Source organism: Lynx canadensis, chromosome C2 (genome assembly GCF_007474595.2).
Source record: "Lynx canadensis isolate LIC74 chromosome C2, mLynCan4.pri.v2, whole genome shotgun sequence".
NCBI lineage: Eukaryota > Metazoa > Chordata > Mammalia > Carnivora > Felidae > Lynx > Lynx canadensis.
The window spans coordinates 75,946,378-75,964,003 of record NC_044311.2 but is presented as its reverse complement, the minus strand read 5'-3'; the positions used below and the strand labels follow the sequence as shown (position 1 = coordinate 75,964,003).

The window sequence follows — 17,626 nt, the reverse complement described above, 5'->3', positions numbered from 1 at the left end:
TTAGAGTAGAGGCAGAGGGGAAAGGAAGGACCATATTCAAGAAAGATTGCTGGGGTGTAATGGATATGATATGCTGACTAGAAAGATAGGGGGAAGAATTTAAGCCCATAACTGTTCCTAGCTGGTTAGCCTACATACAGTGTGATGAAGATAACCAGGATTGGAATTCAGGAGGAACACACTTGATGGGGGAATGAGTTGAGTCCATATGGATATGTCCATGGTGATGTCCAGTGGGTGATGATACAGATCCAAAATTTGTAGGGAAGTTGGGGCTGAAGATACATATTTTAGAATCACCAGCATATCAACGGCAATTGAGGACATCAGTATAGGTGACACCATTTGGCGAGTAAATATAGAGGAAAGAGAAGTGAACCAAAGAACACAAGGAGCACCAACATTGAAGGTATGAGCAATACTGGAGGAATTCTCAAGGGAGTTGAACATGGCAGAGTCAGAAAAGTTAAAGAAGTATAGGAGGCAGCCCTATAGTGGTGGCTACAGAAAGCCGTGGCCTGGGCTCCTGGAAGGCAGGCAAGACTGAGTCACACTTCCAGCACAGCCCTTATGCACCAAAAACTCCAGAAGTATTTGTTAAAATGCCCCTACCCTGGTTTGCCCCAAAGCCTGGAGCTTAAGACTTAGTTGTACTCTTGACACCTCAGTCCTAAAAGTATGGAAGCTTAGATGAGCCAGGAGAATTTATAGAAGAGGCTTAAAGAGATCATGATTTGTTTAAACTGTAGAATAAGGTAAAAAATAAAACCCGGCATTTTAGAGGTCCCAGAAGACCCCCTGCCCAACCTTTCTCTGGGGTATCATGGTTATTGTGAAATAAGGGTGTTGGGGTAGGAAGTGGGGTGAGAACAGCCTGTCAGTTGTTTACAGAGTCCTCTGCTGAGCCTGACCTGAGATCCAGCTTATGGGCTTTATCCAGGTAGGAAGATGATGGGGACATGTGTGGATGGTTTGGGGAGAGGGAAGTCAGGGGACCAGCCCCACAACTTCGGAGAGAAGGTCCAGCCCTCTGAGCAGGGACCAGCCCTGAGGCTTAAGTGAACTTGCATAGACACGTGTATGTGTATGTGTTTGTGTATGTATGTGTGCGTGTGAGAGAGAAGGAGAGAGGGTGAGAGAGAGAGTGAGAGAGTGAGAGAGTGAGAGTGGGATGGGCACTCTGTGGAAAGGGGAACAGTCTCTCATACATGGGTGAGAGGCTGGAACCCTCCAACAAAGCCTAGTGACTCAACATGTTGAAGTGTGGGTGTGGGGGCTGAACATCCTTGGGAAGCCCTGAGGGGCTGCTGAAGCAGGGTTCCTGGTCTCCTCGGAGGCTGGGCCTCCCCTTGATGGGGGCTCACAGAAAGTCAAACAGCCCGAAATTCTTGGCTGCTCCAGGCCCAGGAAAAATTGAGGGAAGAAAAAAGAAAGAAAAGAAATGTTTCAGGCCCAGAGGTGAGATGAGCCTACTGGTTAGTAGGGTTAGGGGTCGGAAGGAACCAGCACACAGGGCAGGCATGGGGGTGTGGATGTAAGGGTAGAACAGATATGCTTCCTGAAAGCCACTAGCAGCTCAGGCAACTAAGGGGGTCCTTTGGGCCTCTAGTGAAGGCCAGCACAGGCAGGGATCGTGTGGATGGTTATTATAAGTGACTATAGCTCTAGGGTGCAGGACTGGGGCAGCGATGGGGGTTGGGTGGGCAGTTAGGAAGAGGAATAAATGGAGCAAATATTTTTTGGTGTCAGTATTGTGGGGGAAAAGTCAAGAGATTGGCACACATGCTTGAGGAGATGCAGTTAATAGAAGGCTGACGTAGCTGACTGAACAGTGCAAGGTTGCTGCGGGGGGAAAAGGTGGGGAGAAGGGGGTGAGCAGGGCCTCAAGGGCACCACTGGGGTAACTCCTGAAGTGTTTGTGGGGAATAAGGAGCAGCACCAGCAAGTCAGGTCCCAGTGACATGAAGGATCCTGGCAAGTCCTAGGCAGCAGTTAGTCGAGCAGAGGGACAAGCTGGGGCTGATGGCAGGTTAGGGGCCGCAGTGGCGATTGGTGGGTGCACCCCGCCCTCGCTGCGCCCAGCGAGCAGTTAGCGCGCCTGAATTTAGTTCAATTTATTTCCCTTTCAGGTACCAGACAAAGTAAAAAAGACGGACGGATGGAGAGAGGACGCAACCGCCCAGGGGTGGGAGTGGGATGGACGTGGGGGAGGGGTCCTGTTCACATCACATCCACAAAGAACTCACTGGGGTTTCCCATGGCCATGCGGAAGGACTGTCTGCTGGCTGTCAGTTCGGGGGGCACGGAGGCCAGGTCGCGACCTGGAGGGGCTCCTGGGGGCCCCATGGCCGCGGGCGGAGGGGGCATCATCAGCATGGGGGGACCGTAGAGAGGGGGCACGCCAGGGGGGCCGTAGCTCGGGTGCGTGTGGTGACTGCGCAGGCTGCTGGCCATTGAGTGGTGGCTGCGGTGGCTATGCTCGCTGGCGGCAGGACCTGAGCGCTCGCTGGGCGCCCGCTCCCGCGGCCCCCGCAGGCTGCTGCGGGTTGTGTGGTCCGACTCGCTGCCGCTGCCGCCAGACTTTGAGTCCCCCGCCTTCGGGTCCTTCTCCTTCCGTCGGTCACTGCCGCTACGGTTGGAGCCACTGCTCCGGCTGCCTGTAAGGGACAGGCAGGGACAGGATGGGGCATGCTCAGATCTTGCAGAAGCTTGGGGCTCATCTGTGCACCCCCCACCCCCAAGCCCCCTGCCTTACCTTCACTGTGCTGACTGCTGGCGCTGCCCCCACCATAGCTGTACCCCAGCTCTGGGAAGCCTGGGTGAGGGTTGTAGGGGTGCGGGGGCGGCGGGTACTGGTAAGGGAAAGCCATGGGCCAAGGGGCTGCCCCTGGGTGTGGCAAAGGGGCCAGCGTGTCCTGGTCAGAGGCGCCGCTGGAGCCATCGTGATCATGGAGGGACAGGTTGGCCATGTCTGCAGAGGAGAGGGGAGGGGAGGGCCAGATGAGCTGGGTCATGCCCCTAGGTCAGGAGAGAAAGGTCCCCCAGTCTAGGTAGGGTGGGTACATTTGCGATGACACCAACAGCAGTGGTAGTTTGTCCCCCAAATGAGAGGAGGCACAGGTCAGATATCTCTCACTTCTTCACACCCCCTCTGCCACCCACCTGAGATGGTGGAGAGGGAGACCCTATGGACACAGCCCCAAGGAAAACCCTCCTCAGGAGGGCCCTGAGCCACCACTTCAGATGCTCAGTGCTAAATCCTTACGATCAACTCCCAGTCTCAGGGAGGCCCCCTTCCAAGCGTTTGACAGTTTCTCCTCCTTCCTTAGTGGGCCACAAGGAGCATAACTTTTAACTGGTAATTTTCTCCTTTGTTCACTTAGACGGTAAAGGTAGGGGAATGTGGGAAGCTGAAATACCAGACAGGTATTGCATACCTGCGATTCATTAGGCACAATACAAAGCACTTCACCTCATGCAAATGTTATCACATTTTTTCCAGATGAGGAAAGTGAAGTCCAGGGAGGTTAAATGACTGGCCTGAGGTCAATCCAAATTGTAGCCAGAGCAGAAGCTAAGAGTTGCTTCCTTTCTTCTTACCTTTCCAGATGAGTCATTAGTAAGGAGTAGGGAACAGTTTGGGGAAATTTAGGTGAAATTTTGCCCTCTCCTTTCACCTAGGACTAAAAAAAAGTACCCATTATAGGCCAGAAAGAACATAGGCCTTTCAGATTCTCCCCATACAAAAGCCCTTGGCCCAGATAAATTTTCTGGTGCTGCTGGAGAAGGTGGGAAGGGCTCAGAAAGAGAACAACTTAGGTGCCTCCTCTGTGCCCTCCACTCTATTCCCAGGGAGGCCTCATCCTTCACAGCACTCATCTCAATGTATTAATGTGACCTGGTCAGGAGAGGGGGATCTGAGGGGGCTGAGGCAGTCTGTGGAGTCTACCAGCTAAGCCATCGACCTGTTAAGGCCTGCAGCTAGCACAGGGCTGGGGGTGGGGGCTGGTGAGAAGCAAGGGCCTGCCTTGGCTCATGCCCCAAGAGCTGGTGACTATTTCAGCCTCCAGGTTGTTGTCCTGAGGGGAGTTAACTGTGGACTCCTGGGGTCTACCAGGACTACCCAGGTCACCAACTCTTTCCTTTGAGTCTGCCACATTCCAAGCTGAGGAGACCTTGGCCAGTGAGAAGAAAAAGACCTCTGTTAGCATATCCCTGAACTGGGCCTCTGGGGGCCTTGGCCCATGGGTAGAAAGAAGACCCAGGAGGCCCAGGGATAGAACAACATCTCTTGAGCAAAAACCACAGCTGTCTTGAGAAGCTTTAGGTGTCCCTAGACGTTTGGGGCTAGGTCTCACTTCTGCTAATGATGGTAATAATAACCATATAGAATTGAGTCTAAGAAGCCATTAATTTTAAGGTGTACCCCAACTTTAGAGATATTGCAATGTGAAAAAAATGTTCACCTTAGAATCAATTAAATATATGAAAAATGGAGAACTTTTTTTAAGAGCACTTACAGTGGGACAAACATGGTGCTAAAAGCATTATACACATTGTCTTAACCTCAAAACAGCTCTAAAATAGGTTCTACTATTACCTCCAAATTACAGATCAAGGAATTGAGACAATGAGAGGCAGTGTCACTTACTCATGTCTACATAGTCAGGGCGGAGTTAGGATTTGAACTCAGAGCTATCCAACTCTAAAACCCTATGCATCCACCACAGACTTGTGCTCTGCAGCAACAGCCTTTCTAATCCTAGAACCTAATCTGAAGCATTTTAAAAGTTAGCTTTTGGGGGCACCTGGGTGTCTCATTCAGTTAAACATCTGACTCTCGGCTTCAGCTCAGGTCATGATCTTGCAGTTTGTGGGTTTGAGCCCCACCTCGGGCTCCGTGCTGATAGTGCGGAGCCTGCTTGGGATTTTCTCTCTCCCTCTCTCTCTCTGCCCTTCCCCTACTTGTTCTCTCTCACTCTCTCCCAAAAGAAATAAATAAACTTAAAAAAAAACAAAAATAAAAAACAACACACAAAGGTTAGCTTTTGGACTCCAGCCAGCAAGCACCCTTGGCTGACAAAAGGCTCCCTGAGGCAGAGGTGGCTGCTGGGAATGCTCCAAGTCCTGAAATGTCCTGTTTTGAGAACTCCCCTTCCTTCCCAAGGTGTGTCTATGTGCTCAGGAGGAGAAGGGGCGGGGGGGGGGGGTTCCCTGAGACCTCTCCTCCTTAAAAACCCTCACTGGCTTTGCACTCTCTCAGGATCAAGTCCAAACTGCTCAATGCAGCTTGCTGGCCCTGACAGCTGGCCCTACAAGCTGGCCCTGACAGCTTTTCCAGTTTTGTCCCAAGGTCCAGCCTAGCCTCAAGGGTATGAGGAGGCTGGGGATGTGGGGCCTCAGGGCAGCCCTAGGTCTTGCCCTGGTGGAACCTGCTTGATGCTTAGAGGCTGATCGGGGGCCAACAGGAGGATCTGCGTTTGACTTTGCTAAGACAATGTTTCTGCAATACCACACACCTAGGTAGCCCCAGATGGTGGTAAGAATGAGGACTCTGGAGCCAGAAAGACCTGGACCCCCAAGGCCTAACTCTGCTTCTGGCTGTGAGAATGGGTGGACTATCTAACATTTCTAAGTCTCGGTCTCCTCAGCTAAAATAGGGATAGTGATCCACCTCACCCAAGGGTGAGGAGGTGGAGGTTGTGAGGACTGAGAGTGATATGCTGCTTAGAAACAACCAGCATGGTGCCAGAAACACATCAGGCACTTAGAAAATGCCAGCCCCAAGAGGGGACGCAGAGAAGGTGAAAAGGCCTGACTTGGCTCTGCTTCTACTAGAGAGGGAGGCCTGTGTCAGGCCTTGAGTTGGGCCCCCAGCTCAGCTGCCTGCTCACGCTTTGTGTGGGTTCCCTGGAGTCTGCTGCCACATCCCTGGGCACCTCCCCACTCCCAGCCAGGAGACAGAGCAAGGAGGTGGGGGAGGCACATACTGCCACAGAGGTCACCGAAGATGTAGTAGCACTGCTCGGAGAAGGTGATCTTGTTGACAGTGTGGCGGATGAAGCCGGCTTTCAGCAGGTTGCTGGCATATTTGCGGGCCTCTCGCCGGTCAGTGAAGCCTTCCACGTTGTGGTACAGCCAGTCCACCACATCTGAGCCTGGAGGCAAGGCAGCCACTTGATGGGGAGGCCCACCTGACTTGGGCTCATCTGACCTCACAAGAGCCATGAGGCTGGGGCTGGTTCTAGCTCAAAGGAGTGGCCCGAGGGCCACTTTAGCCCCCAGCCTGCCCTGCACCATCACTCCCCACCCCGGCCTTCATCCCACCATGGGGCCCTCTCACCGATGAAAGCGTTGGGGATGGTAATCTTGAGCCACATGCGGTCACGGACCTCCAGCCCAGATTCAGGGGAGGCCATGGCTTTTACGATGGCGGCCATGTCACTGTGGATGGATAGGTGGAAGTCGTCTAGGCCTAGGGGTGGGAGGCAGAATGGTGAGGCAGAAAGGGGTTACAGAGTTAGGTAGAGAAGAATTTGCATCGCAGCTCTACCATCTAATAATTGTGGACCAATGTTGGGCACATTACTGATTTCTAGGACACTCAGTTTCCTCTGTAAAAATAGGGACTTTAATATCTATTTCGAGAGTATATCTGAAGAGAGAAATAATATAAATGAAGATGCTTAGCATAGAATATGTGTATTATAATGAAAACATCAGTCATTTATTGAGTGCTTACTTCATGCCACATATTGTGATTGAGGCTTCACTTATATTCTCTCATTAAACCCCCAGGAACCTGGTAGACTATGTATCATTAGTCCTGTTTTACTAGAGGAAACAGGCTCACTGGATGCTCAATACAGGTCCAGAAGCAAACACTATTTAGTGAGGGTTAGGTGTCCACTGAAGGAAGCTGCGGTGTGAGGTAGCTAGGATGAACTCCCAGCTCCCTCTCACTTTTAAGCAAGAGTTTCCACGTGGGCCTTCATCAGTCCCTCCCACCTTGCCCCGTCTGGCTGGGCCTAGGGGGCAGGGCTGGACACTCACGTTCTGTATCAGGGATGGAGCTGGTGATGGAAGAGCTGGTGGAGGTGATGGTGCTCAGGGAGGGGCTCATGCCATAGGCAGGGAAGGTGCCGGTCATGGCTGCAGTGTGGGAGACCCAGGCTGCAGGGTCAATGGGCCGGATGGGCTCGCCTGCAGGGAGGATGAGAGGTCAGGGGCCGCCTACCCTGTCCACTGCCAGGCCCAACAGGGTAGGTATGAGGGCTCAAGGCAACACAGAAGGAAGGAGAGACATGGCTCATGTATGCCAAGCACCAGCTTTAGGGCTGAGTACCCATCCACTTACTCCTGGGCAGTGTGAAGCAACCACGTGGACTTGGGTCCCAGCACTTGGCTACAGTCAGGGTGATGGGCCTGAAAGCAAGGATGGCCCTAGTGAGGGCAGGATGCGTGGAGGCCAGACCAACCCCCTTGCTTGATAATCAGAAATGCCTGCCCCCTCCTTCCCAACATCCCATCCCATCCATACCCCGGTTTGTGCACAATCTCCCGCAGTACCCGGACTGCGTCGTCATTACTCATGTTCTCAAAGTTGATCTCGTTTACCTGGGAGAGAGGGCCAGGAGTGGGATAAGCAGCTGGGTTGGGGAGGTGGGTAGGGAAGCAGAGCTTGGTGGATCAGGAGGTCTTCCCCCTACCAAGAAGTGGCCTCTAAATGAGCAGGGTACAGAGGGTAGGAATATCTCCCTTCCCCCCACCCACACCGCCATGCCGGGTGGGCAGTGGTACCTGTAACAGCATATCTCCTGGCTCGATGCGTCCATCTGCAGCCACAGCCCCACCCTTCATGATAGAGCCGATGTAGATGCCTCCATCACCACGCTCGTTGCTTTGGCCCACAATGGAGATGCCCAAAAAGTTGTACTTTTCTATAGAGAGTAATAAGACCTTAAAAGGGGAACAAGGTTCCTACCTAAATTCCAAGTCCTTTATCAATAAGTCAAGGGTGGAAAGGGATGGGAACTAACATTCATTGAACCTGAATCAGGTCCTGAATTCAGGATGGTCAAGAATATTTCCATTTAATCCTTGTTAGTTCTGCCACAGGGACTCTTAGTCCCATTTTACAAAACAGGCAAATGAGGTTCAGAGAGCTTCAATGACTTTTCTAAGCCATTAAGTGGCAGGATTCAAACTCAGGCTTAAATTCCAAGGTTGGGGCTCTTTTCACTATAGCCAGTTTTTTCCTAAAGAGAGTGCCTATGACAGACATCAGAGAGCAACAAGCAATGGCTGAAAAATGGGAAGGGGGATAAGAATCAGAAATCACTTCCTCCAGGAAGCCTTCCTTGCCATTCTCTGCTTCTACAACTCTCTGTGCTGATCTCTGTCATGGCCCTGATCATGAGATACTGAAATGATCAGTTTATGTACCAGTTTGTTTATGAGGGAGAGCTCCTCGGGGGCAGGGAATGTATCTTATGCCTCTCTGACCTCCTCAAGTTTTCCCAGTGTCTGGTATATAAATGTTCAAGAGTTGTTTCACCAGACTCACCCATGTTGAGAGTGACTGTGATGATGTTGAGTGACATGGTGGAGTCCGTGATGCTGCTGAAGGACGAGGACTGGAATAGATAGAGGCCTTGAGCAGCAGGTAGGGGTCCCAAGAACTCACTGCTCCCACCTAGCTCTTCCTCAAGGGGAGCCTTCAGTACCCCCTCCCCTCTAAGGCTCTAAGGCTGGCCCAATAGGAGGGGGGTCTAAGGAAGCACACACCCTGGATCTGCCTGGACAGGGCTCAGTCTGCCCCCACCCATCCCTGGCATCTCAGGCCCCATACCCGCTCAATCCGCGAAACCTTCTGCTTCCTCCGCCGCCGCTTATGTCTTCTCATCAGGCGTGAGGCGCTGCTCTGCTCTGTGGAGCTGCTGAACCTGGGGGGCCCACAGTCGTTCCCCACCAGGCTGGCCCAGCCCTGCCCCACAAGAGGCACTGCAGGGCCCAAGTCCCCCACGCAAAGCCCACAGCCCTCCCAGGGTCCCAGCATCCTTAGGGGTCAGGGCTCTTGGAGGGACGGTCACCTGCCCCATAGTACCAATGAAACCAAAGCCCCACCTGCTGGTGGAGTCATCCTCATCCGAATCAAAGAAGCTGGTGGTCTCTAACTCGCTGCTCATAAGGGTGGATGAGCTATCGTAACCCCCTGGCTCTCGCCGCCGCTCCCCCTTTGCAGTTCCATTTAGCCGGGTTGCTGTAGGGAATAGAGGCAGCTGGGTTCACAGTGTCAACGCAGGAGGGAAGGACAGACACAGGGAGGGGCTAGGGGCTGCACCGGGGCTAGGCATATCCAGAGCTCAGAACAGGGCTGAGGGCAGCTGAATGGAGGAGTGGAGAAGGCGTCTGTGTAGGGAAGACGCACTGTGTTCTGGGCCGTCCCTCCTGCGTGGCCGCTCACGCTGGGCTGACACCAAGGAGTCCGTCTCTGTGTCATTGTCCAAGTTCTCCTGGCTGCCTCCACCAGCATGAGGGCTGCAGGGAAGAGAAGACTTGGTGGGAGAGGGGGCAAGGCTGGGGGCTCCCTCCCCCAGCCCTGGGCTGAGCTGATGCGGCCCTTCCCCAAGGGCCCTCTCCACTCTGAGGTCACACTCACTGGAAGGATGGGGGCCGGGAGTCCCCAATGCCTCCTGTGCGTTCCATGGGTGGTGGCAGTTCCGATGGGTTGTCAGCACAGAAGGGAGCAGGCTCTGGGTGTGAGCCCTCAGCAGACACCAACTGATGGGGAAAGAATGGGTGGGTAGTAGGTACAGGGGCGCCAGGGAAATAGCAGATGGCTTCTGGAAGGGCAAGCAGACTTGGGGAGAATGAAGCAGGGGACATGGAGGAAGAAGAGACAGGACTGTGCAAGGTCAGCTGAGGCAAGGAATGGACTCAGTGCTACCAGCACTGATGGGGGGATGGGAGGCATGGGCTGTTGGAAGTGGCATGGGGGCAGGGAACAAGGGTCAGTGGTCCAAAAGAGAGGTTGGCTGGAATCTGAGGCAAAGTGCTTCAAGAGGCATAGGAGACATTGTCCTACAATGTCCCACATTTCCCCCTACCCCCGGCCAACTAACCTTTCACCAAGGCTACGTAATCTGAGGGGAGAAACAGTTCAGGTAGAAAACTCAAGGAAGATTCAGATATTGAAGCATAAAACCACCAGCTACAATCTTAGCAATGCTTTTCCTCTGTCCAGCCCACCATAGGAATATAGGAGGAGGGGGTGCTGAGGAGAGCTCCTTACCCAGGACACCACCCGGCCATTGAAACAGGGCAGCTTGGCATTGTCGTCAGAGATTTCCTCCTTCACCACTCTGCAGGGAAAGGGTGGGAGTGTCAGAATGAGCTTTCTGGGGTGGAAATGGAAGTGTCCTCAGAATCCTAACTCAGGGGGTCCTCCACCCTAACCTGGGAATCAAACCACCAGCCTAAGCCTTTCAAATGGGAGCAGAAGTGGGGGTCACCCAAGGACAGCTCTTTAGCACCACCAGGAAGACACCAGCCCTGCCCAGGCCAGCTGCTGCCCTAGAGTGTCCTCTCAGTCATCAGGTGATTGCAAATTACACCTGACAAATATCTGTCCCCCCTAGTGTGGCCATTCCCTAAAATCTCGGAAGGGCTTTACCTAGCCCCAACATAGCTCTTTTGGGCTAGACCTATTCTTTCCCTCTGACCCTAAACTAGGAAAAAGTACACCCTTATTTCTCTTTCCCTTCTTAGTTGGGAATCCTGACATTCTTCTGGAAGGTGTGGATGAGGAGTTTAAGGAAATTAGGAAAGAGAAGGGAAAAAGGTATTTACTGAACATCCTCCACTGCCACTATGGTAATAGCAACAAACTGCTCTCATTTACTGGGCATGTATCATGGGCCAAGCACTAAGCTAAGCACTTTGCTTATTTCATTTCATTTAATACTCACTGCAATGCTGAGATAGATACAGATGGGAAAATTAAGACTTAGTAGGTTCAGAAATTCACTTACAGTCACATCACCAAGAAGAGCTGGAATTTGAATCTTGGTCAGCCTGACTCTTTAGCCTTTATTCTTACCTATTACACCATCTTATCTCCCTATAGTTAGAATGTATAATCTTCACATCACCTTCATTGTGTGGACAATATCCTCTTTTTATGAGTAAAGAAATGGAGAAACATTCAGTAACTTGCCCAGGGCCACAGAGCAGAAAGACATCAGAACTAAAATTCAACCCCAAGCTTGCCTGACTCTAAAACCCATGCTCTTCCCATGGAACTTCGCATTCTTTCCTGTACAGTGAGAGGTGATGTGGATCTGTGGTGGGTAAGGGTTGGGGAGACAGGGATGTGGGGCATGGCAGGGGTGGGATGTGTATACAGGCATGTAGTCTGGCTTGAGGGGTGCATCAAGGCGAGAAGTCAGACTATGACTACAGTTTGGGGACCCCCAGACTGTGTCAAACACCCTAGGAGTACAGAGTTGGAAAGATGCCATCAATGGCAAGAGGAAGACATGTGCCTGGGATTGTGAGCAGAGAGGGAAGATAGCAAGGAAGGAGGCTGGGAAGCCTAGTCCTTCCTTGTTCTTGGAGCAGCTTCTGCCTAGAGCTGGGAACATGCCTGGCTCCTTGTGATGCTCACATTCTTGGACTCACAGCCAAGTTTGAAGACTGAGCCTGCCCTTCTCCCTCCCATCCAGCTCTGGCTCCTACACCATTTCCAACCCCACAAAGACCCCAAGAAAGCATCACAAGTCAGGCCCATGATGCCAGAAAGCCTAGAGACAGAACATGCTGAAAAGAAGGGACATGGAAGTAGCTCAGACTCACCAGCCAGTCTGGCCATAGAGTACCCTAAACTTGCAGCCCACAAGGGGAACTGGGACTCACAGGAAAATGGGGTATGTGGGCCAAATGGCAGAGACTATGACCTGCTCTGGAGAGGGTCTCCCTGTAGTGGGAAACTGCTGCTGAGTCCCCACCACTCACTCCCCCAGCAGGCCCCACCACACAGCTCCACGCTACAGATGTTTCCTCTCTTTCTAGGGGTCACCGACAGGTCGCCAAGGCTCTGCTGACTCACAACGATCAGCTGATCTTCAGCAGCAGCCTTGAGGGACCTCAGACAAGCCTCCCCCTCACACCACGGAGATGAATGGTTCAGAGTTCCATGCCCCACACACACACACACTCCAAGCAGAGGTGGACAAATCTGGGTTCTAATTCTGCCACTTATTAGCCCTCCTATCTCAGAGAAGTTTCTTAACTTTTCCAAGCCTTTGTCTTGTCCTGGTAAGTGGGATTTGTAAACGCCTGGCATGGTCTAGGATTACAATAAAAGCTAATTACTAACCGTGTCAATTTTTAGCAGGGTCTATTCTCTCTTTCCAACTATGTGTAAATTTCTAAGGGCAGGGACCAAAAAAATCTGCTCACTGTTGTCCATTCAATTAAAAAGCCTTTGCTAAGAGCCCAGCAGGTTTTAAATCCTATGCTGGCCATTGTATAAAACCTCAAGAAGCATCAGACCAGGAGCCTGTCTTGTCCTTGGAGGTTATGGCCCAATGGACAATTCACACAAGTATATGGCAAGTGGGAAGTAGTCAGAACCACAAGAGCAGCAGATGTGTCCACTGGACAGATGTCTGTTGAGTAGGTGTCTTTGGTGTCATGTCCTGGATAGGAGCTGGGTTGGTATAAGGGTAAACAGGATAAAGTGTCATAACTTTAAAAGCTAAACCCAGAGGATGGGAAAATTTGGCCCCGGGAAGACAAGAGGAGTGTGCTCTCAGTACCAAGTGCAGAGGCAAGGCAGTGTGTGACATGGAGTGGGCAGGAACATAGTGGCCCCACTTGCCATGTTGCTCCTACCTACAGCTCAAGGCCACTCTAATATTCATCCACCATCTCCCTCAGTGGTGAAAATGTTTATTCTTCCTCCATTATCCAAGTAATTTAAGAGGGTTGGGCCTACCCTAGCTTGACAAATACTTCTGGAGACCAGATGGGAGTTGGGGAGTCCTCAGGCCTTATAAGCCAGAACCATAGAGGCTGAGCCTGGAGAGCAGCCTTCCTCCTCTGACCCACTCTCCATCTGTCAGCAGAGGTTGCTGGCCTCTGCCCGACCCTGGTCTCATGGGGCTAGGATAAGTGGCAACCCTATCATCTCTACAGTTTGCCAAGGCTCAGCATCTCCTTTGGAGAGGATGTGTCTGTTAAACAGTGATAATAATACCTACAATTGTGTGATTAAGGTCTTAGACTTTGGAGCCAGATTCCTGATGTAAAATCAAGCTCTGCCACTTACCAGCTATGTGACCTTGGGTAAATTACTTAAGTTTTCTGTGCTCTAGTTTTTTCATGTAAAAACTGAGGATATTACTACTTATTTCATAGGGCTGTTAAGATGATTGAGTGAATAAAGATTTGAAAAGCATTTAGATCAGTGCATGTATACCAAAGTACCATAAAAAGAATTTGTTAAATACATGAAATAAATATATACTTCTTAGCTACTAGTCCTGTGACAAGACAGCCCTACCACGTCTCCTGCTCATTAATCCTTCTGGGGATAAAAACAAAACCAATCTCCTCCTTTAGCTTTGTTCTCAACTCTGTTAAAACAGTCTACTATAACATTTTGCAAACAATGGTTCAAGTACCACTAATGTATGCAAGATCACTTCAGGTGTACCTGATGAATATTTAATGCAATAGTTAAGTATTTTTTTTTAACATATTTTAGAAAGAAATACAAATAGAAAATCAGACCTGTGATTTTATATTACTGACTGGGTCAAGCTAAGAAGGAGTGAGTGGGCTGACAGTGGATTTAAAGAATAGTATTAAGTCAACAGTGAGCAGATGTAACTATGATTGTAGTTAGGCCTGGCTTGATAGCAGCCCGGGCGGAGTGGGAGGCAGCCCAGAGAGGTCTAGGTTTAGGAGGTGGGAGATAAGCCCAGTGGGTTCAGGTGTGAGTTGGGAGTAGAGACACAGGCCTACCCTAGTCCCTTAAGGCAAATGACCCCAGCACACTGGACTCTAACTGATTTCCCCTATCCCATGCCCTGTGGCAGCATCTTGGTCTCTTCCAGCTCTGTTTTTCTCTTACCAGACCAAAGCATCTGCCCCCTCACTCTCACCCCTTGCAGATCGATCGATCCCTCTTCAGAATCTTCCAATCAGGAGTGTCTGTCCCTGGACTAAAGCCAGACAATGATTACTACACTACAAGTACCTCACCCCAGGGTAGGAACAACAACAGAAACGGGACTGGTCAGAAGCTGCATAGCACTTCCCACTGCACAAAGCGTTCTCACACATAGGATCTCATGGGCTCATCAAACCCTGAGTTCCATGGGGAAAGGTGACAGCAAAACATGCTAGTCAGAAGAGAGAGAAGATGCTTGCTTTCCAGGGCCAGGAGGGCAGGGGTCTTGGAAGAGAAGCCAGAAATATCAACACCGAGGAAGAGAACATCTCCCCTCACTCAGCTCTGGGGCCTCAGCTCCAAAGAGCAGTGCAGGCCTCAGGCTAGGGCAGGAGAGACAGCCTTTAGGCCTAGAGAGCCCCGGGAAGGCCTTCCCTACAGGCCTCCAGGCCCAGTGCCCAGTTAGTGTGGGGCAGGCAAGCCTGGGGGCCTCCCCTTCCCCCAGTCCCCTGGGAGTTATGGGGGGGGGGGGGTTGTGCGGGGATGGGCCAGGCTCCCCCTCCCAGGCCAGCTGCTACAGAACCTTCCGGCTCCAACATTCCATCCCCTCTTAAAGGGAAAGTCGCTGCTTCCAAACTCAGCCTGTCCAAAGCCCTGCAGCTGGGTGGAGAAGACCCCGCCAGAGAGGGGAAGATGAAGAACACTAAAAGACTCTTTCTGGCCCTCCCATCCAGGCTCTGAGGCCCTTTCCAAGGTCTCCCCCTTGGCCACCATCGGGAGGAAAAAGGCCCCAGTTCTGAAGGGAAATCAGTACCTAGGCTAGTGGGGACTTCTCAGGGGTCAGGCACTCTGATTCTCTGACAACATCCCGAACACCCCACAAGGGAGGGGAGACAGCTAAATAAACATTAGGTTTGCTGACCTTAGCTTGCAGCCTTAGTCCCTGAGCCCCCCCAACTCCCCCTCCCTCCAGTTCAAAGTCCCCAGCAAAGCCCCTGGAAGCACTACTCCAAATATGGCTCTTGAGTCGTGGAGCTGAAAAGATGGAGAAGGAGAAGGCCGAGTGCCAAACATCCTAAGTCTATGCTAAAAGGTGGCTCCCATGGCAGGAGGAAGGTTAGGGACTCTGGCTCTGGAATCGGGTGGAGGGGTGTGTGTGTGTAAGTGGGCCGCTGGTCTCTGAGGAGGTGAGGAGGCTCGGAACTCCGGTTGCTCTTGGGGAGTTGGTCGTCCTCCTAAACTAGGGGGGCCTAGGTCCCCCATAAGAGGCAAAAGGAGAATCCCTAAAGAGGCTGGAACTCCAGCTGAAAGAGGCGGCCCAAATGGCCAAGTCGCCCCTAGAATCCTTAGTAGGGCTAGAAGCCAGTGTAGCAAGGGGAGTCCAAACTGGCTGAGTGGGCCGCGAGAAGCCGGAGGGGCCCGGGTCCCCCAGAGGTGAGGCGGGGGCCATCCTCACCCGAAATCGTCGTCCATAGACTTGAAGAAGAACTTATAGCTGGGTCGCTGCAGAACGCCCTTAAAGTCCGCCAAGGTGACGCGCTCGGCGGGCAGGGGCAGCTTCACCAGGTACGGCGTCTCCTGCCCGTCCAGGTGGTAGATGATCTTGGTCTCGCCCATGGCTCCGGCCTCGGGCCCCGGGGCCCGCGCGCGGCCTGCTCCGGCGGCCGGGCCGGGCCTTTCGGGCGGCGACGGCGCTCGGCGCGGCCCAGCGGTTCAGTCTCGCTCGGCAGCCGGCCGCGGCGCCAGCTCCCTTGTTCTCCGGCCGCTCCCGGGTCCCAGCGCCGCCTGCCGCTGCCGCGGCCGCCGCTTCCGCTCCCCACTCTCCCGGCTCGGCTGGCGACTACGACTCTTCCGGTGGCCGCGGCCCTCCGGGTTCTGGGCTGCGGCTGGGCCCGCTCCCCTCCCCCGACCCGGGCGCTGCCCCGCCCCAGCACGAGCCCCGCCCCCGTCCGCCGCCGAGCCGCGCTGGCCTCACCGCAGATGGCCCTGCGGACAGCCAGCCTACCCGCCGAGCTGCAAGCTTGGCCTCAGGCACTCAGGTCCCAGGCCCGCGGGGAGATTGGCGGCAGTCGCCTAGGCCCCCAGAAAGGGAGGGTAGATCTCACCAGGGTGGCTACGTTCCCGGACTCACCAAGGCCCCGGCTCTGGACCCAGGGGGGATCTATCGGCTGTTCCTCAGCAGCCTGGGACGGGTGTAACACAGGGGTCACTTTGGTCCCCAGAGTTGGGGGGGGGGGTGTGATTCTGACCAGGTATCAATGGAGGAAAGTGACCTCCACATGGCCCTTTAGGGTCTTTTGACAAAAGCATAGCTGCTGTCACTGAGTCTGTCAAACAGTTCCTTGAGGACAGAATGGGATCGAGTTCTGATTTCTTCTTATAACTTCAATACAATACCTAGGTGCAAAGTAGTGGCTTAATAAATGGATTGATGCAGAACGAATGCAAGAATGAAAATGAGTGCATGACTGGGACAGTAAGAAACCAGAACTAGGTGTAATCGGTCCCTAATAGATTTTCTCACCCCTTAGTTTTTAATTCATTCAATAAAGTGTCTATTTAGGTGCAAGGCATACTGTAGGGGGTAAAGCAAAACAAGACAGGTAAGACTACTCTCAGGACTTTCACTGATCTGAAAAGAAGCACACAAGCTTGTAATAAATAACTTCAGAGTGACAAATGCTATGAAAAAGATAAAATGGAGCAATGTGATAGTAAAAGGGAGAAGAGAATTATGGGTGGTTAGGGAAGGCCTCTTCCCTTTGAGCTAAGACAGAATGGAAGCAGCAGCAGCTATAAGAGGGTCTGGTGTGGGGGGAAAGCATTCCAAGCAGAGGGCATGGCCAAATATAAAGACTCAAGGCACAAATAACTCTCTCCCAATTTGAGGAACAAGGAGGCCATTGTGACTTTAGTGATAGTGGTAGATGAGGCTGGAAACAGGCTGGGACTAGACCACATAGGTCTTTTAAGGCCACAGTAACAAGTGTGGGCTCCTCCCACTCCATTTTGTATCCTTGTCTAATTAGCATTTTCAGAGTAAGTACCTCTTCCACACAACTCTTCTGCTCAGGAACCTCTCGACATTCCCCCAGTGCCTTCCAAATATTCTTAGCACTGTATTCAAAACTCTCCATAATCTAAACTGCCAACCTCTACAGCTTTTTGTTTCATAATATGCTGGCTATATTTTTTACTTCAGCAAATCAACCTAATTGCTAGTACCTGCACAGATCTTGTGCATTTTCACTTCATACCCTTTTTTTTTTAAATTGAATATATGTGCATGTTAAGCTCTTAACAGCATTTCTCTGCCCCATTTTCCTCCCTACCCCAGTATACTTTTAAAGCTTATAATATTTCTTGATCTATACATTCTAGATATTGCATATTACTCCCAATTTTCATTGATGGATTTTTCTTCCACCTTCCCCCTAGCTTCTTAAA

General features: G+C 52.0%; 1 protein-coding gene across 1 annotated transcript; it reads right to left on the bottom strand.

Moving 5' to 3' along the window:
• Positions 1-21: 21 nt before the first annotated feature.
• On the bottom strand, positions 22-16,069 carry DVL3 (dishevelled segment polarity protein 3). Its single transcript, XM_030329879.1, has 15 exons — positions 15,636-16,069; positions 10,295-10,364; positions 9,662-9,783; positions 9,431-9,540; positions 9,127-9,262; positions 8,852-8,945; positions 8,567-8,636; positions 7,801-7,940; positions 7,541-7,617; positions 7,358-7,425; positions 7,054-7,203; positions 6,344-6,475; positions 5,991-6,158; positions 2,756-2,971; positions 22-2,657 (listed from the first exon to the last, which is right to left on the bottom strand). The coding sequence occupies exons 1-15, from the start codon at positions 15,794-15,796 to the stop codon at positions 2,221-2,223; spliced, it is 2,151 nt and encodes a 716-aa protein (XP_030185739.1). The 5' UTR covers positions 15,797-16,069; the 3' UTR covers positions 22-2,220.
• Positions 16,070-17,626: the final 1,557 nt, after the last annotated feature.